This window comes from Muntiacus reevesi, chromosome 13, assembly GCF_963930625.1.
Source record: "Muntiacus reevesi chromosome 13, mMunRee1.1, whole genome shotgun sequence".
NCBI classification, from domain to species: Eukaryota; Metazoa; Chordata; class Mammalia; order Artiodactyla; family Cervidae; genus Muntiacus; species Muntiacus reevesi.
In genome coordinates this window covers 500,262-519,785 of record NC_089261.1, presented here as the reverse complement: position 1 = coordinate 519,785, position 19,524 = coordinate 500,262, and the positions used below count along the sequence as shown (strand labels likewise).

At 56.5% G+C, this 19,524-nt stretch overlaps 1 protein-coding gene and 1 pseudogene across 6 annotated transcripts in view; both read right to left on the bottom strand.

Moving 5' to 3' along the window:
• Positions 1 to 231: 231 nt before the first annotated feature.
• HIRA (histone cell cycle regulator) overlaps positions 232 to 19,524 on the bottom strand; it is a 48,605-nt gene continuing 29,312 nt past the window's right edge. For 5 of the 6 annotated variants that reach the window (XM_065904991.1, XM_065904993.1, XM_065904994.1 and 2 more), the window contains 11 exons: positions 11,051 to 11,242; positions 9,704 to 9,865; positions 8,043 to 8,247; positions 7,729 to 7,833; positions 6,508 to 6,656; positions 5,402 to 5,622; positions 5,174 to 5,279; positions 4,822 to 4,944; positions 4,470 to 4,633; positions 4,005 to 4,093; positions 233 to 1,455 (listed from right to left, as the gene is read on the bottom strand). In XM_065904991.1, coding sequence (XP_065761063.1) covers positions 1,339 to 1,455; positions 4,005 to 4,093; positions 4,470 to 4,633; positions 4,822 to 4,944; positions 5,174 to 5,279; positions 5,402 to 5,622; positions 6,508 to 6,656; positions 7,729 to 7,833; positions 8,043 to 8,247; positions 9,704 to 9,865; positions 11,051 to 11,242 — 1,633 coding nt within the window. In that variant the 3' untranslated portion in view covers positions 233 to 1,338. Of the gene's footprint in view, positions 1,456 to 4,004; positions 4,094 to 4,469; positions 4,634 to 4,821; positions 4,945 to 5,173; positions 5,280 to 5,401; positions 5,623 to 6,507; positions 6,657 to 7,728; positions 7,834 to 8,042; positions 8,248 to 9,703; positions 9,866 to 11,050; positions 11,243 to 19,524 lie in introns of all 6 variants that reach the window. The other variant, XM_065904992.1, reaches the window with a different exon arrangement.
• On the bottom strand, positions 11,251 to 19,517 carry LOC136146103 (large ribosomal subunit protein uL1-like; annotated as a pseudogene).

The following is a 19,524-nucleotide window of genomic DNA, read 5'->3' as shown; positions in this document are numbered from 1 at the left end:
ATTTCCCTTTGACAGGCTGGAGTGAGGCCCAGGTCGTGGCTGGCGTGGATCCCAGGCGGGCCTGTCTGTTCTCAGGCCACATGACTCTGCGGCCCCCACAGCCTAGCTTCTGGGGTGCCCCCGCCCAAGTGCAGTGTGTCTGCTGGCTTTCTCGGGCACACGTGTGCCTGGTTCTGTTCAGCCACGTGACTTCCCAGCGAGACAGGCGACGGGACGACCACCCGGCGGGAAAGCAGCCAGATGGGACGTCAGTGACCAGAACCAGCAGACCTGCTTTCCCGACGCGAGCACGGTCTGGCACCAGGGAAGGAGGCGCTCAGCCCTCAGCAGGCACCAGTTTCCGCGGTTCCAGCCATCTCCTCCTGTCGGTCAGCGCTGGGCCTGTCGCCTAAGAAAACCCTGATGTCTGTTTCCTGATTTCCATGGTGCCTGCAGACAGAACCCAGGACCTCTGCAGCTGGCCTGGGAGAAGACGTGGATGGGCCGGCCCGCCAGCTCGTGAGATGCTACGTGAGGCTTCACATGGAGGGGCCGGGGGTCAGGTGACGTCACGGATCCCTTTCTGGCTGAGCTGTGTCGTCACTGCCCATTTCAGGACAGGGGTCCACGATGCGGGGAGGGCCTGGGAGTTGGAAGGAAAAGGCTGGGGACGTCAGGAGCGTTTGGTATCCAATGCGTGTCCATTTATTTTACACTTACAAAAGAAATCGCCCACCCTCTGCCCCATCCCCCAAAAAACAGCCTCTTTTTACAAACATTTAAAAATTAAAACCAAATGAAGATAGACAAGTTAATTTCAGTACAATTATTTTTCAATGTAGCTGTCATAATTAGAGTTTAAATTTCCTACAAGTGACCAATGTCCAAGTGACTTATACGGAAATCCTGATTATTGGCCATTTTACCAGTTAGCAAATTCTAGTACAAAAATAGTCCGTGTGCTGGAATAGGCTTTCCTTTTACATAGGTCTCAGGTCAGTCTATTGACCACATAATCCGCGTGCGTCCTGGGGCTCTCTCTTCACAATGGCTCATTCATCGTAGCTGAAGCAGCCTGGTGCCCCCCACAGTGGCGGGCCCGGGTCTGCCCGGGGCCGCGCTGGAGACGGCAGGCCCAGGCAGGGCCACGCTGGCCCCGGGGCAGCAGGCAGAGCCCAGCTCCGCTCCGGGTCTGGAGGGCGGGCGTGCTGCGGGCAGAGCTGCTCCCTCTGAGGGAGCAGCAGGCCGGGACGTGGCTCTGTGCGGGCCGGCCCGCCTCCCGCAGTCTTGGCGCCCCCAGGGCCCAGCGAGGGCCGCAGTGAGCCTGGCGGCGGGGCCCTTGGGGCAAGGGCGGGCCGGCTACTTGTCCCGCAGCAGGTCCAGCTGCTCCTGGCACTCGGTGAACAGGCGCTGGAAGCGGAGGTTCTGCCCGATGACTGGCAACAGCTCCTTCAGCAGGTCCCGCTTGCGCAGACCCTGCGGGCACAGGAGAGGCGGCTGAAGGCCCTGGCGGGGCTTCCCCGGACAGGAGCCATCTCACCAGGAGGTGGGGCGGCTGAATGTGGAGGCGCAGAGCAGCAGGTGCGTGGGGGGTGTCTAGGCAGGTTCTACTCATCTGGGCGCCCTGTGGCTGCAGGCTCGGGCACCGCTGGTCTCTGCACTAGTCAGTGGCCAGAGGAGCCTGGCCTCCAGGCCGGGATGGGACCGGGCTGCCAGGGCGGGCCCTCCTGGAGGGGCAGCTCTCCAGGGGCCCGAGGTCAAGCCCGGGGCAGACAAGGGGCCGTGGCCTCGCATTCCGGGGTCTCTGCCTTCAGCGCTTCCTACACCCCTTCTGCCCTTGTGTGGCAGGCACTGCCAGGCGGGGTCTGCATTCACAGACCCCCCAAGGAGCACAGCTGCTGAGAAGGGAGCACCCCCGTGGGCAGCGCTGACCACCGCAAGAGGAGGCCCAGGTATGACGGTGTGGACCCCGGACGGGGAAACACAGAGGCACCAGCCACGAGAGCACAGCACGCCCCACGGGGGGAGGGGGCTCCGGGGGCCGGGACGCTGCCAAGGCTGAGCAGCGTGAGGGCCGGTGGGGAGCAGGTGGGGCACCACTGCCTACAGAGGCCTGTGGACGACAGCAGAGAGCCCAACACCCAGATAATGGGTTCCACAGGAGACACAGATGGCTAAAGAAAAAACATGGGTCCATTTCACAGTTAAAGGCTGAAAGGCCCCACTGAGGGCTGATCAGGTAACGTAGAAAATCCAATAAAAAGACATGTTGGAATAAGACACAACATTTTCAGATAAATGGCAGAAAAATTCTGAAAATTTTCAAAGATTAAGAACATATTACCTGTAAAGGAAAACATGCCTAGTGTTTTTGTTTTTTTACCACACAGTTTGCGATATCTTGGTTCTTGAGCAGGGATTAAACCTGGGCCCGCATGGAGTGCTAACCACTGGACTTCCAGGGAAATCCCTGGTATTTTTAATACCCTGGAAAAAACCTTGCCTACCTTTTAATCCAGCTAAAGAATTATTCACATAAGAGACTATCATAAAAAATGTTTTATTCGGGCTTGTAACACCTCAGAAGGGTTACGCCAGGAAAGATGCACTCTGAAAATGTTTTGGAGGAAATACTCAAGAGTGAGAAGAGGTTAAGTCCAGATGATGGTACAAGGCATGTATCTTGCTAAAGCTGATTCTGGTCTTTAATACGAACATATGCATAAGGAAACGAGACGTAAATGGCTTGAACTAGGTGATGAAAATACAGCTTGCCAGATCAAACAAAAGCCGGCCACACCAATGCTGGCAAGAAATACACAGACATGTACACAGAAAGGCTGAAGGCTAAAGATGGAGAAAGATATGTTGCTAATAATAAATGCAGTATTTTACAATTATCAAATAATGCAGACTTTGTGACAAAAACCATCATTGGAGAGAGTGTGCAAAGACCCCAGCACACGCTCCCCCCCCCCCGCCCCCCCCAACTGTCTTGGGCAGCAGCCAGACACAGCTCGTGGCCGCTTCTCCAGTCAGGGACAGAAGACCTCAATGGATGAGGCTTCCCTAGAGGGTCTGGCAGGACAGCTGAGGCCCCGGAGGGCGGCCGCTCTGTGCCCACCCTCTGCTTGCTGTCTGCCCCACCACCCCCGACCACCACCCCGTATACGCGGAGCTTTGATCTCTGACAGCAAGAAACCTGGGGTCCCCGGAGGTGCACCGGGAGCTCATATCACCGATTTCCCAATATATAAGCAGTTGCTGCAAACCAGTAAGAAAAGCAAATGACACCACAGTATTCCAACAGGAAATACAAATGGCTCTTAAACACACGAAATGACGTCATCCCAAGAAGCCTCCTGGGGCCCGTGGACCCCACACCATCGCAGGCAGCACCCTCTACTTGCCAGCCCTCCGGGGGACCAGTTCCATGGGAATGGCCAATTCTCACCGAGAAACTCAGCAGAAAGGCCGAGGGCTCACACTCAACTCACCCCCACCCGGCTCTCAACATCCAGATGAAGAACACAGGAGAAATATTTTTTAAAAAAAGGTGTCAATTCAGAAGAGTGCTGGGACCTTCCTCGTGGTTCAGTGGTGGGGACTCTGCACTTCCACAGCAGGGGCTCGGGCTCAACCCCTGGTCAGGGAGTTCAGATCCTGCAAGCCACGCAGTGCAGCCTCGGCAGGATCCACTTCCTGCCCTCAAGTCACACCCCCCTCTGCCGACGGTGTTCCGGCCACGGGGGCCTCCAGGGCCAGCTGGTGCATTGCCATCCCCAGCAGCAGACCCCCCAGGTCTCCCCACCACCGCTCTGCAGACCCAACGGCTCACTCGCCCAGGTCTGCCAGACCGGACGGCACCTCACTGCTGACAGACACAGAGAGGAGGCCCCCTGGCTGTGCGGTGAGGGCTCCCGCCAGGACGGCTGGGCACTGCGCCCTCACTGAGGAAGTTCTCACAGCACCCTGGCTCAGGCCCCAGTCCCACCTTCCTGCAGGGGTGGGAGCACTGCACCTACCAGCACCGTGGACTCCCACTGGCTTCCAGTGGACGTGTGAACTGGCCCCAGGAGGTCCTTGCATATTTCCCGGAGTCGGTATTCAAACCCTAGTTACAGAAAATGCAGAAACAGGAGCACGTCACAAAAAGAGCAGAAAGCCGAGACCACACAAGGTCCCTGTGCGCGCGAAGCCCGAGGACCCACTGCTCCCTGCGCCACCTCCCGGGGTCTGCGGTCTCGGCTCCGGCCCTGAGCTGCCCTCTCCCTGGGCACAAACGCATCCCGGAGACAGCAGGGTGTGGGCCGTGGGAGGAGGAGTGGGCGGGGGCTCTGCTGGGCAGGAGGGGCTCGAAGGAAGGGGAGCGCTGCAGGCCTGTGGGGCTCCGAGGCTTCTGGGAGTGACGGGAGGCTTCCATGTGCGCCCTGCCCCAGCCCCCCAGCGTGCCGCGGGCCGGACGCTGGCAGGGCCGGGCCGGGGCTCACCTTCGCTCACAAGGAACCGCGCGTAGAGGAGCAGCCAATGGCGGTACTCGTGGCTGGAGCGCAGGGCGAGCGCCGCGGCGACCTGGCTCTCCAGGTAGGCCAGGGTGGTCTCCTGCTGCACCACGTGAGGCACGGAGAAGAGCCGGGCTGCCTGCCGCCCCGAGCTGCGGGCAGAGCGCCGTCAGCAGGCTCTCGGCCGGCCCCAGGCCCTGCCCTGCACCGCCCAGCAGGCCCACCACCCGCCTCTTAGGCGACACGGTGGTGAGCCTCCGCCCCGAGACAGAGCCCGCCCGCGGTCTCAGGGTGGGCCTGGCAGGGGCTGCGTGCGCACACCACCCTCCCCGGCACCTACGTGGAGGCGCGGCCCTGGACTATGGCTAGGGGTCCCGAGCACAGCATGGCGTCCTGGGGCGGCAGGCTGCTCCTGAAGTCCGCGCACTGCGCCAGCGAGTCCTGCTTGTCAGAGACCAGGTTCCTGGGGACACAGGGGCAGGAGGGGCTCAGGGAAACCGAAGGCCCAGCAGGGGCAGCGTGAGCCGGCCGCCCTGCATACCCGCAGGGGCCTCCTGATGTGGGCGCTGGCCGGAGGCCAGGCCGGAAATGCTGGTGGACAAGCCCAGTAACACGCAAGTGCCCCCGGGACAGGACCCGAGAGTGGACAGCGGGCGCAGGCCCCTCGCAGGCCCCAGGGGCGGCCAGCTCACCACGTGGACAGCGACGGGCTGAAGCAGTAGGCCTTGCCGTCCGACAGGTTCATCACGGGGATCCCATGCTGTGTCAGCAAGATCTGAGATACTGTCATGTCGCTTCCTGGCGAACACACGAAGTTCCCGCATGCTCCGGTCAGCGGGCAGCAGGCCCCTCAGCAGCGGGCCCAGAGCTTGCTCGTCGCCTGGCCTGGGCCGCTCCCACCCCCGAGGGCCCACGCGCACCTGCCAGGATGGAGTGCAGAGACTCCTCCTTCACCACCACCACCTGCCTGTGCACGTCCCAGACGGACAGCGTGGCGGCGGCGGTGAGTGCCATGACATAGGGGCCGGTGCAGTGCAGGGTGGAGATCGGGGACGGCAGCAGTATGGGGGGCAGGAGGCGGCGGCCGCAGGCGGAGAACACCGACAGCATCCGCTTTTCACAAGCGACGCACACCACGTCCCTGGGGGCGGGGGCAGGCGTCAGGGGCCTGCCTGGGGCCGGCTCCCTCCCCAGGCTGCCCGGGCTCACACGAGCTGCCCTGGGAGCAGGTGTCCAAGGAGCAGCACCCTGACAGCGAGCGCCCCTGCGGTCCCGGCTGAGACGAGCCAGAGCGGCCCCCAAGGGCTCTGCCCAGACACCTTCCCTTCTCCAGGCACCCACGGGGGCCGTGGGCTGGGCCTGGCGCTGCAGGCTCTGCTCCCCGTGGGGCCCCCACTGCGGGGCCCAGCAGCAGACAGCAGGTCTGCGCACCCGGCCGGGGCCTGGCTGGCCATTCAGCCACTCTGCAGCAGCCCCTGGTCACCAGGGAGGCTGTGCTGACACCCCCACCCCGCCGGCCTTGGACCAGAGCCAGGGGAGTCCAGCGAGGGCGGGGTCCGCAGACACCTGGGAGGGCGTCGCCTGGGCAAGCTCGGGTAGAGGGCATGGGCCTGACGGGAGAGCGTGCTCGTGAGGGAGCGCGCACGGCTCCGATGGGCCCTCCCTCCAGAGGAAGCGTGTGCGGGGCCCCTCCAGCAGCCCTGGAGCCCGTGGGAACACACTGGGGGGCTGACCTCCGAGCAAAGCTCCCCTCGAAGGGCAGGACCTGGAAAGCGCTGGCCTGGGGACTGGGAGGACCGTCTGAAAGCCCTGCTGACTTCCCTGGATGAAAGCTCAGGCCAGAGCAGCAGCCAGCGACGCTCAGAGGCAGGCAGTGCAGCCTGCACACAGGGCCTGCAGGAGCCTGGCCACGATGCCCGGGCTGGGGGGCTCCCCTCCTGAAGCACGTGGGTGACAGCGCCACTTTCGGGGCGCCCCAGGGACGTGGTGGGCCGGGCACCGTGTAGGGGCAAGGCCCCGCCCTTACCCGCTGCCAGCGGCCGTGAGGACGCGGCCGGGGAGCACCGTCTCCCACTCCTTCCCCTCACGGCTGCACTTCAGGCGGCTTAGCTTTAGGCCCCCGCCGGCCGTCACTTCGTTCTCCACCTCGATGTACATGGAAGGGTCGGAGCTCACCTGGGGAAGGCAAGACAACAGTCTTCAGTGGAGCTGGCCTCAGATGTGGGCTCCGGGGATGGACAGAGCTGCCAGCCACCAGGCAGGGGTCAGCAGGGGTGGTCATGGGCACAGGTGCCGGGAGCGGGTGACCACCGGTCCTCCACCCGTGGAGTGGACATGCTGGGTCATAGCTTATGACTGAAGCCTCCGGATCCTGCCACCCTGCTCAGGAGAGAACGCAGAGGCCACAGGTGACCTGCAAGAGCATACAGTATGGAAGGACCCTGGCTCGAGGGCAGAGCTGGGGAACACGGCTCTCCCGACTGGAGATCTTCAACAGCTGTGGGGTGTGGCAGGCACCGAGGCTACCCGGCTCCTGGAGGAGGTCTGGGAGGACCGAGGTGCCTGGCGTGCTCGCTAGAGCCCATGTCCCTGCAGGTGAGTTCGGGGAGTCGGTGCGGGTTAGTGTCGGCTCCACACGGGCAGACAGGACGGCTGGCACTTGGGAGGCCTCAGCAGCTGAGCTGGGCGGAGGGCTGGCCAGGCCCCTAGAAACCAAGTACAGTCCCACCCGGCGCTGTGGGGAAGGCCCTGGGGTGGGGGACCGGCGACTCGTGAAAAGAACCCGGTGCCCCACCGGGAGACCCCGAGGGCCAGCCTGGGCCAGGGCAGTGCGCCCCGCCGGCATGGCGGTCCTGAGGGTGAGGGGACGGCGTCTGAGGCTGGGGCCTCTGGGCCGAGGACGCCAGCCCCAGGTGCGCGCTGCGAACAGAGCTCACACACCCTCATGGCCAGCTGTGCCGGGTGCTGGGACGTGGACGGGCCAGCAGGCGGGTCAGCCCCAGGCACTGAGCCCAAGGTCCAGAGCTAAGATGGAGGAGGCTTCTGGGAGAAGGGACCCCTGGGGTGGGTCTTAAGGAGCTGGATGCCCAGCAGGAGCAGCAGGCCTCGGAACCCCAAAGAGACTAGCCGCTCCGTAAGACTGGGTGGCTGCTTGGATCAGCCACAGCTCCCCCGAAGGTGACGGAGGCCACGTGGAAGCAGCCCGAGCCTGTGACAGCTCAGGGCTCACGGCTCAGGGGGAGCTCACCTGGAGGGTGAAGGCTCTCTGGGGGCCCGGCATCGGCAGCTTCAGTGCAGGAGCTGGGACAGACACACACACAGTGTCCTTCTCGGCGGTCAGGGCGGCGGGGGACTGCAAGAGCAGAGGTGTCCCTGAGCCCCGCACCCGAGGGCAGCGACCGGTGAGGGCAAGCCCCTGAGTGAGGCTGGGCCTGCAACCGTGGCTTCCCCTTCCTGAGGACCGCAGGGCAGATGCGTGCCACAGAGGCAGGCCGCTGTGGGCTCGAGGACTCTGGGGGTTGGGGCGGTTCAGGCCCTGGAGGGGCCCACCGCCAGGCTCACCTGAACAGACAGGGACATGGGCAGGAGCCGCGAGTCCTTCCGCGGCCGCCCCTTCTTCTTCTTCTCCACGGTCTCCACCTCCAGCTCCAGCTTGCGCTTGGACAGCGAGGCGGGCTTGGCCGCGGGCGCCTTCTCGTCACTGTCGCTGCTGCTCTCTAGGACATCGCGGGGCCGCAGCTCCTTCACCAGGCTCTGCTCCTTCAACCTGCGTGACACACGCCCGCGGCATTTCCATGGGACCGCTCGTTTCAGGGTAGCCAATCACATCCCTACTCAGCCCCCAAAGCTGACAAATGAAACAAGTTAGAAGAGGGCTTCCCTGGTGGTCCAGTGGCTGGGGGTCCACCTGGGAACGTAGGGGGCACGGCTTCCGCCCCTGCTCCGGGAGGACCCCGCGCGCCGAGGGGCAGCTAAGCCCGCGCCCAGAGCACGTGCCCTGCAACACGAGGTCACTGCAACACATGCAGCCCTGGCTGCCGCAGCCAGAGCAACAAGGCCCAGTGCAACCAAAACCACACAAGATAAACACGTGCATTAAAAAAAACAAAGAAGGAAGCTATCAATCCATGAAAATGTGGGGAGGAGCCTTAAACATATTCTTAAGAGAAAGAAGGCCGTGTGGAGAAGAGCCGTGTGGTCCCGAGGACCTTTTGGAAACGGCGTGCTACGGGCACGGTGAGAAGGCCAGGGCTGTTCTGGGAGGGGACCCCGCTGTGTGCGATCTGGATGCCTGCCCGCGGGCACACAAGCTCACTGGCACGTCCTCTCGTGCTTTTGGGTTGTGGACTCTTAGGTATTCTCTGCCGCTGTCAAGGGAAAGGATGAGGATGGTGGACGTGATGCCTCACCCCACAGGCCCTGCTGGAGGTAAGGGTCTGAAAGGCTGTAAGGGATGGGGGTGACAGCTCCTGAGGGAGCCGGCCTGGTGGCCTCGGGACCCAGGTCTCCCTCCCGCGTCTGGGGGTGGGAGGCACCTCAGCACCCCTCACTTCCTGTTTAGGGACACGGGTCTCATCTCATCAGCTTTCCAGAGAGTTCAGCAGCAGGAGGCTTCAGATCCGCCACACTGCTGACCTCACACGAAGGTCAGAGGCCACACTGGCCTGCATGACAGCACCCCACGCCCCTCCCTGAGAGTGAACACTGCCCGACGCGCGCTTTCCACACTGGGTGAAGCCCCGGGGCAGCGCAGGTGGCTTCAGCTCCACAACGCCGTCCACAGCAAGGACGGGTCTTGTCACAGCTGCTGTCTCCTCTGGGCGCCGGCTGGCTGAGGGGCTCTGTAGGTCTTGGGCCCCGGTCCCTGACGTGCTGATGGGGACGCAGCTCCAGGAAGGGATGGGCGCCCCCGGCCTGTGCCAAGGCAGGTGGCCCGGCCCGCGCGCGCCCTGCCAGCTCCCGACTCGCAGGACTGGGCAGTGTGCCCCATGCCTCAGAGGGCTTGCTGCGAGGCCTCCCTGGGAGCAGAGGCTCCAGGCCAGCCACAGGGGCTGGAGTGCATGGCGGCCGGCTCAGTAGGGTGCTGGCACCCGTGGGGGCTCAGAGGCCTCCAGTCCCTCTGCCTCAGCTCCTGACCTCCTGGCTGATGTGAGCCAGGAGCCGGCATTAGAGGTTGGAACGCTCCCACCCTCATCTCCAGGGCACACGCAGCCGCCACCTACCTTTCCACAGCTGTCGGGGTCACGCTGGCCAAGGCAGGAGTCCCTGGTGTGGCTTTGGAGCGCTCCGTGAACCGGGAGTCGAACGCCTTCATAGGTTCGATCTTGGACGGGGTTGTCAGGACGGAGGGGGACGGGGTGGTGGGAGCAGTGGCCGTGTTCACGCTGGGGTGAGTGGGGGGAAGGCCACGTTACACAACCAGCAGGGCCCAGAGTCTGGGCTATGTGTGCCGTGGAGCCCAAGGAGCTGGGCACAAACATCAGATTTCCATAAACGACTTCCCTGACTTCAACATCCCCACATATTACCTTCTGGAAGGCAGACCTTTCAGCACCTGGCATTTGCGAGGCTGTGAGCAAATGCCTGGCACTCTCCCCTGCACGTTCTGAGAGCTGCTGGGGGTACAAGGCTGGGACAGCAGCTCCACAGGCCCTTCCTCACCTCGGGCCCGTCTCCACCCCAGCCCGCTATGACCACAGGTCTAACCGAAGTGCGCAGGGTCCCGAAACCACCGTCCTCTCCTGCCGCCTTCCCTGGCCAAGCGCTGCACTTGGGCAGCCCTGCTTGCCTCCGGGGGATGGTCAGGCGCCCCCCCACCACCCCAGATCCAGGCACGTCCCACACACTGGTCTGAAGCCACGGGGCCTCCTCCGGGCTGACCCGGGCCAGACCTGCAGGTCTCCCAGGACCCTGTGCAAAGCCCGGCACACTGCCCTTCCCCAGACCCCTTCGCCCAGACGTCCGGCTTCCTGAGTGGCCTGGCGGACCCACCCCGTGCACCCTCCTCCCCTGGGGCAGGCCTCCCGGCCACGACCACGGCAGAGGCTGTGGTAACACAGGCCCGAGTCGCCGCGACCCTCGGGCACAGGCCGGGGCAGCAGCTGAGCCCGGCCCCTCCCGGGCGTCCTGTGTTTGCACCGGGAAGAAGCCGGCCTTTTGTCCCGCGCCCCCACCCCCTCCTCAGGGGTTTGGGGCTCTGCTCTCGTGCCCGTGACCCGGTAGCCTGGCTCAGCCTAACAGACTTCCGGAGACCTGCCCGGCAAGGCCCTCGGGGGGCAGCTCCTCAGTCACACCCCTCTGCCCCTTTCCCACGGCCAGCGTGGTGTCCAGGAGGTGGGCCAGGGGCTCCCCCAGCAGACATGTTCTGAGTGTGGGGGGAGCTGGGGCCGGGGCACACGAGCAGACCGGCTGAAGCAGGGCTGGCCATGCAGCTGCTGACACGGAGCCCTGAGGGCCCTGAGCACTGACCCTGCTTCTGAGCAGGTCCCCATCTGAAACCCAGCCTGCTCCTCCCTTCACCTGCGGCCGCCCAGCGTCCCCGGGACCTGCCCCTGGCCCCATGGACTCACCCGTCCTTACTGGCAGCGTCGCCCCCAGGCCGGGTGCCGGCCACCGGCTCCGTGGAAGGCTTCGAGGAGCTGAAGGGGACGGGTGTGCTGGGGTCCAGCGGCAGCAGTGGCGGGCCGCTGTGGGGGCTGAGCATGGTGCCCGCCAGGGAGCCCGAGAGCGGGATGCTGTTGAAGAAGGCCGTGGAGAAGTCCCTGTCACCGAGAAGGGAGAGTCAGCCCAGACCGCGGGCGCCACGCCAAGTACTCACACATCCGTAACACCCCAGTTTCTGGTCCGAGACAAGGCACTTTCGGGGTGGCTCTCATGCAGGTGACAGAGAAGGAGAAAAGAAAGTAAAGCCATTTCCCACACTACATTCAGTTGGACCTGAGACAAACTGGGACTTTATGCGCCACTCAGAGTGGTTGCTGTCAGATGCCTCTGATTTTAGGGTGCACCCTGACCTGAGGGTTAACCGGGCAAGCATGTCTCGGGGCTGGGGAGACAGTACGCAGGGGCCTCCCTGCCGTTACGGGCGGCCTGGACGTGCCATGAGTCACCCAACCAGCCTCTTCCGAGGAACGGCCGAAGGTTTCCTGGGGTTGCTGTAACACTGCAGGACTCTGCTAAGGGTCCTGGGGCGACTCGCCCGCCTCCCCACGGGGCCGCCGTCTGGACTCGCACCCTCCCCAAGCATGTGACAAGGGCAGCACATGGAGGACAGAGACGCCTGCTGCTTCGACTGTCGCCCCACCTTGACTTCACGCGCTACAGGGGGATAAATCCTAGAAGCAACTGCAGTAGCAACCGGAACGTCCAGACGGTTCTGGATGAACCGTTCTCGGGGTCTTGCTTTGAGGTCCACCTCACAAGCTGAGTGTGGCTGCCCCTTTCTCCACACACTCACCACCAGTTTCACCAATTTCTTCACCTCTGACTATCTGAGATCAAAGCGGCATGTTACTACAGGTTTGCTGTTGTTCAGCGGCTCAGTCCTGTCCACCTCTTCACAACTCCACGCACTGCAGCACGCCAGGCTTCCCTGTCCTTCACTATCTCCCAGAGTTTGCTCAAACTCAAGTTCATTGAATCGGTGACACCATCCAACCACCTTATCCTGTCATCCCCTCTCCTCCTGCCTTCAATTTTTCCCAGCATTAGGGTTTCATTTCAATTATTTTCATGCAGGGTTGAAACTTTTTCATCTAGAAATATCTTGACTTTCTTTTCCTGCAAACTATTTGTTCATTTCTGTCATCTATTTTTCTATTTTTTTTTTTCATCCCATCAAAATGTATTGAGCAGCAACTGGAGCCCAACACTTGGAATACAATGGTGAAGATGGCCATGGTCTCTGCCCACATGAGTGTAAATCTCATAGCCAGCCAGCCAACTGCATCTGTAATTTTAACATTACTATTATAATAAGTGCTCTGAGATCAGTCATGCTAAGACATTTAACAGCAAGTCTTGACCCACATGAGGACCTTTTTCTATCTGATTACTGGTATGTATTATTAAGACCTACTTACCATATTTTAAAAAATTCCTATATGGACAGGAAATATTTTCGCCAAGATGTTGTGTTTTGACTACTTACCATGTAATTTTTCTTGCAAAAACATGTATTTGTGTGGTCTAACTTTTGTGTAATTTGTAGGAAAGAATTTTTTTACCTCTGAGGTTAAGCAAACAAAAATAACTGAAGTGTTCAGAATGTTGTTCTCTGAAAAATTTGAGCTGTGCAAAATTGTGAGTTGTAAGATTGAAGTATCACCGATTTACACTGTTGTGTTTATTTCTGCTGCACAGGAAAGTGACTCAGTTATACATGTACATACGTTCTTCTCCATTCTGCTTCATCACCGGGTACTGAGTACAGCGTTCTGTGCAGGGTACCCGTCCCATACGTAACAGTTGCATCTGCTAACCCACAAGCCCCCACTACACTCCTCCCCAAACTCTCTGCTTAGCCACCACGCCTCTGCTCTCTGTGCCTGCAATTTCTGTTTTATAGATACACTCACTTGTGTCATATTTTAGATTCCACATGAGTCATATGACCTGGCATTTGTCTTTCTGTGACTCACTTCACGTACCATGATAACCTCTAGGTCAATCCATGTTGCTGTAAATGGCATTGTTTTACTGTTTATACGGCTGAGTAGTATTCTACTGTATAAATATACTATAGGTCTTCATCCATTCATGTGTTGACGGACATTTAGCTTCTTTCCCCGGCTTGGCTATCGTGAATAGTGCCGCAGTGAACACTGGGGTGCATCATCTTTTTGAACAACAGCTTTCTCCAGGTATGTGCCCGGAGTGAGCTTGCCGGGTCACGTTTTCAGTTTTTGAGGAACCTCCCCACTGTTTTTCATAGTGGCTACACCAACTCAGCTTCCCACCAACGGTGTAGAAGAGCTCCCTTTTCTCCACACCGTCTCCGACGTTTGCTACTTGCAGACCTTTTAATGATGCCACTTGGACCAGTGTGAGGGGATAACTGACTGTGGTTTGGATTTGCATTTCTCTAACAATTAGTGACGCTGAGCATCCTTTCACGTGCCTGGTGGCCATCTGTCTTTTTTTGAGAAATATCTATTCAGGTCTTCCGCCCATGTTTGGATTTTCTAAGAACTGAGTTGTCTGAGCTGTTGTGTCTTTTGGAGATTGAGCCCTTGCTGGTTGCACTGTCTGCACGAGTTTCCTCCCAGCTCACAGGCTGTCTTTTCATTTGTGTACGGCTTCCTTTGCTGTGCAAAAGGTTGCAAGTTTGATTAGATCTCATTTATTTTTTCCATGGTTGAGTACGGTTTATTAAGCTAGGTCTTAGTATAGACACTGGGGCTTGCCCATGGTGCTCTTAATGTACAAGGCCCTGATATTCTGTCAATTTTTCTTGAGCAATGACACCAGGAAGTTGACAGCTAAGTGGATGTACACAAGTGCGACATCTGTCATCTTCATGTGACTGACAGCCACTGCCAGACACAGCACCTTCTTCATCTGGAACGTGATCGTGGACTCCACTTCATCAACTTTGGCCACCATGTTCTTATTGTGGGTCAGCAAGGAAGGGAACTGGCCAGCCTTTTTCAGGCCTGGGCCCAGGATTCGTGGGATCTGCTGGATCAGAGACTCTGAAGCCAAATGTTGAACGCTGAACATGAAAGTCGCTCAGTCATGCCCGACTCTTTGCGACTCCACATATTATACTCCATGGAATCCTCCAGGCCAGAACACTGGAGTGGGTAGCCTTTCCCTTCTCCAGGGGGTCTTCCCAACCCAGGAATCAAACCCAGGTCTCCCGCATTGCAGGTGGATTCTTTACCAGCTGAGCCACCAGGGAAGCCCCCAAAGGCCTCTTATCTCTTGGCCAGCTTCTCATTCTTGCTGAGTCTCTTCAGCGCCTCGATGTCCATGTGGGGATGTCCACAGCTGTGGCCGCATCGCAGTGCTGCTGTCCCCCAGGACGCACGGTGACCGCGGGGCGGGGAGTGGACTTGAGCCTGACGGTGCCCAGGAGGCGTCTGTCCTTCTGAGGGTCACAGTTTCAGGCTGATCTGAAGCTCCACCGTCTCCAAACACTTCTGGCTGGTTCCCGGGCAGGACTTCCCGCACCACCTCATAGAGGGTGTCATGGGAGACGTTGCTGCTCATGGTTCCTCACACCATGATAAACCAGGAAAAAAAAAAAAAAGAGTCATTTGTTTATTTTTGTTTCTATTGCCTTAAGAAAACACTGGTAGGGCACACGTCAGAGAACGCAGTTCTCTTCCAGGAGTTTCAGGGTCGTTTGTCTTTTGTTTAAGTCTCTGAGCCATTTTGAATTAATTTACGTGCCCAGTGTGAGCGAGTGCTCTGGCTTCACTGATTTACACGCGCTGCCCACACTTCCCAGCACCACTTACTGAAGAGACTTCTCTCCCCCACTGCATATAGTCTTGTACTGTTTCTAGGGAGTATTATGCCCTTTTACTGAATTAGATTATGATTCATCACAGGTGCAAAAACATGCTGTAAAATTCTCGTAACATTTGAGTGTATCACTGAGTTTTCCATTGTATTTCACTGTTGCATTTATGTGTAAGTACGCCACTACTGTAATTATAGCTTCTAAGTTTTCATTTCTAGTGGGGCTAGTCTCTTCTGATTAACCTTTTCCAGAATACTTCAGCCGCTCCCGTGTACTTTTCCACGTAACTTCAGAATCAGTTTGTCTTTTGCTGAAAGTCCCTGTGGTAATCTGCACGTTCTCATGCTATGCTTACAGGCTGAGAGAGACTTGCCATCTCTACGATCCCGAGTCAGCCTGTCTAGTAAGCGGGTGTGCCTTGCTAGCTGTTTCTGTGAATTTTCTTTTGGGTCTTGCAGTAGAGTTTAAAGTTTTTTTCTTCATAAAGATCTCCTGTGCTTGTGACATTCTAGGTGCTGCCCTGCTGAAAACGACTTCTCTCTTCACACCTTCCAAAGGTAACTGGTGCTATGTGATGGCGCGGCTGGTCACACCCAGGCACCTGGTCTTCTTTTACTGACTGGGGCAGCTCTTCCACTTGACTGTCTTGTGGATCGTACCACCCTTGGCTAACAGCACACTTGCCACCTCCTTTCCAATTTCTTTTTTCTTCTGTCTAACTGTATGAGCTGGCATTGCTAGAACAAGGTTAAAAGATCGTCACAAGAGCAGACCTTTGCTCGGTTTTCAAATTTAATTTAAAATAAGTTCATCAAGTTTAATAAACACCTATCTATTCCTATTTAATTAAGTTTTAAGTAAGAATGATATTGGACTTAATAAAAATGCCTCTTAAGCATCTATAGAGATGACCAAATAATTTACTTTGATCTATTGAAAGGTAGGAGTAAAATAAGTTCCCCCACATCATCTGGACCGTCTCGCTTTCCTGAAATAAATTTTACTTATTTATAGTGTATTAGCATTTTAACAGTGTAAGGTTCAGTTTGTTACAGTTTATTTAGGATTTTACATAGACATTTCGAAATGAGATTGATCAGAAATTTATTGTATCTGTCACATTTTGATTGTGAAATTTCAATATAGTGTTCATTAAAAAAAAATGATTTGGCAAGTTTTCCTACTTTTCCTAAGCAGTAGGGGTATTTTCAATAGTATTAGGTTGCTGCAAAAATAATTGCGATTTTGCACTGTTGAAATCTGTGCTTTGATATTGGAATATATTCTAAATAAAATGTGATTATGCTCTATATCATTTTAACGTGAATTTCTCACTTTATCTTTTTGCTAATGACTTATTATTTGCTGTGCATTTTGTATTTATTTTAGACTATGAAAACAATGTTAGACACAAAGCAAATTTGAGATTTTCTTGTCTGAGTTCAAAATGGGTGGTAAAAGCAGTGGAGACAACTCACATCAACAACAACACATTTGACCCAGGACCTGCAAACAAACGTACAGTGCCTAAGTTTTGCAAAGAGACGAGAGCCTTGAAGAAGAGTGAAGGGGCGGCCGTCAGAAGTTGACAACGCAAACTGCGAGCGTCACTGAAGCTGATCCTATTAGAACCATGTGATAAGTTGTCCAAGAACTCAATTGCAACCATTCTACAGTTGTTCAGCATTTGCAGCAAATTGGAAAAGTGAAAAAGGTTGATGAGTGGGTGCCTCATGTGCAGACCAGAAATCAAAAAATGGTTGTTTCGAAGTGTCATTTTCACTTATTCTACAAAACAATGAACCACTTCTTGGCTGGACTGTGACATGCGACAAAAAGTGGATTGTATATGACAACTGGTGATGGCCAGTTCAGTCGGTGGACTGAGAAGCTCCAAAGCACTTCCCAAACAAAACCAAACTTGCACCCAAAAAAGGTCATGGCCACTGTTGGGTGACCTGCTGCTGGTCTGATCCACTACAGTCTTCTGAATTTCAGCAAAACCATTGCATCTGAGACATGCTCAGCAAATTGACAAGATGCACTGAAAACTGCAATGCCTGCAAATGGTACTGGTCAACAGAAAAGGCCCAGCTCTTCTCTACAAGGCCTGACTGCACGCAGCACAGGCAATGTCACCAAGTTTTGCCTCGTCCACCATAGTCACCTGACCTCTTGCCAAGTGAGGAGCACTTTTTCAAGCACCTTGACAACACTTTTGCAGGAAAAACACTTCCATAACCAGCAAGATGCAGAAAATGCTTTCCAAGTTTGTTGGATCCCGAAGCATGGATTTTTATGCTACAGGAATAAACAAACTTATCTCTTGTCGGCAAAAACGTAATTATTGATTGTAGTGGTTCCTATTTTGATTATAAGGATTTAAAATTCACGATCCAAAACTGTAATTAAATTTGCACTAATCACTTCATTGCAAATAGATGGGGAAACAGTGGAAACAGTGGCTGACTTTATTTTTCTGGGCTCCAAAATCACTGTGGATGGTGATTGCAGCCATGAAATTAAAAGACGCTTGCTCCTTGTAACTAAAGTGCATATTAAAAAGTAGAGACATTACTTTTCCAACAAAAGTTCGTCTAGTCAGGGCTATGGTTTTTCCAGGAGTCATGTATGGATGTGAGAGTTGGACTATAAAGAAAGTTGAGCACAGAAGAATTGATGCTTTTGAACTGTGGTGTTGGAGAAGACTCTTGAGAGTCCCTTGGACTGCAAGGAGATCCAACCAGTCCATCCTAAAGATCATCAGTCCCAGGTGTTCATTGGAGGGACTGATGTTGAAGCTGAAACTCCAACACTTTGGCCACCTGATGCGAAGAGTTGACTCATTGGAAAAGACCCCAAGGCTGGGAAAGATTGAGGGCAGGAGGAGAAGGAGACAACAGAGGATGAGATGGCTGGATGGCATCACTGACACAATGGACATGGGTTTGGGTGGACTCCGGGAGTTGGTGATGGACAGGGAGGCCTGGCATGCTGCGGTTCATGGGGTCGCAGAGTCGGACATGACTGAGCAACGGAACTGAACTGCTATTAGAATGATTTGTTCTTTAAAGTTTGTTAGAATTTTCCCATGAAGTTCTTAGTCTGTTGGCTTTTGGTAGGTTACCTCTTTGACAGTTGTCCTTTATTTCTTCTGTAACACTTCATCTGTATAGATTTTCTTCAGTTTTGGTAACTTTTGTTTTCCTCAAAATAATTCATTTCCAGATTTATTTGCAGAGTACAACAAAAATATCTTTCATCTTTTTGGTTTATTCTTTATCCGTGATTGCTTCCCACTTTTATTTGCACAGTTTCTCTTTTCTCTTGATTAGTTAAGCTAATAATTACCTAGTCCATTGTTATTTGTTTTGACATGCACATCAAGAGAAGAAAGTCATTATGATCAAAAGCATTAAGTCTGGTGCAAGAAACACATGCCCCAGGGCAGAAAGCTGGCTCATGCACCACCCTGCCTCCTCAGCAGGACTCACACAGAAGCCCCACCCTCGTCTCCCACCTATACAGCCCTCCCTCCAGTGGCTCTGAGGTGGTCAGGCTCTGCACAGCTGGGTTTCACCTGGTCCTGAGAAAGGCGGGTGGGGGGGGGGGAGCAGGGGAAAAGGCTCCTTCAAGAGAAGCCACCCTGGGCGAGGAGTCTGGAGGCTGGTTCCGGCACCACCTGGAGGGTGTCAGTGATTAAGGGTCTCCGTGGCCCTCAGGGGAGATTCAGAACAGTCCAGGGAGGAAGGTGAGCAGAGCGCAGCTGTGTATGGCACCCGTGCGGACGGCAGAGGGGATGGGCCCCCTTCACCCGCAGCCTGTTCTTTACACTCGCCCTGAGTCCTCACTGTGGGAAGAATGACCAACACGAAAGCCAGTCCGACTACAGAAGCCACGACAGCAGCGGACACCCACCGAGTCCATTGCCCGTCTCAGCCGTGCTCTGCACGCCCAGTTCTGGGAAGAGCACCAAGGGGGCAGTCAGAGCGGTGCTCAGACTCACGGACCAGCACAGTCCTCCGCACACACCGCACGTCCACAGCCACGGGATTGGCCAGGTAAGGCACGGCGCGTTCACAGGTGGGCATCTGGACCCTCCGCAGGCCAGTGCTCCAGAGAACCAGTTATTAAAGTGGACACAAGGTCAAGAACCAGGAACAAACAGGGGACACGGACAGCAGAGTGTTAACAGTGATCGAATCTGAGACTGGATTGTGGGTAATATTTCTGTCCTTTGGGCCTTACTGCTTTTAGCATCACGTATACATTCTTTTCCTACTGAGAAACAGGATGCTACGAAAGCGTAAAAAGAGAAGAAAGTCGGCCTAACTTTTCTCGCCCTGGCGTCTTCAATGAAGCGGTGCCAGCTGCATGGACATGGCAGAGCCACGGAGGCACCTCCCCGAGCCCGCCTGCAGTGCCGTCCGGGAGCAGGGCTCTGAGCAGCTGGGCTCAGCTTGCCCCCGTCCGCCCACGAGCCTGGGAAGGCCGGGCTGTCACAGAGCTGCCTGGTGTAAGGAGAGAGGGAGAATGCCCAGAGAAGGCCAGAGGAGGCGTGGGGAAAGCCAGTAC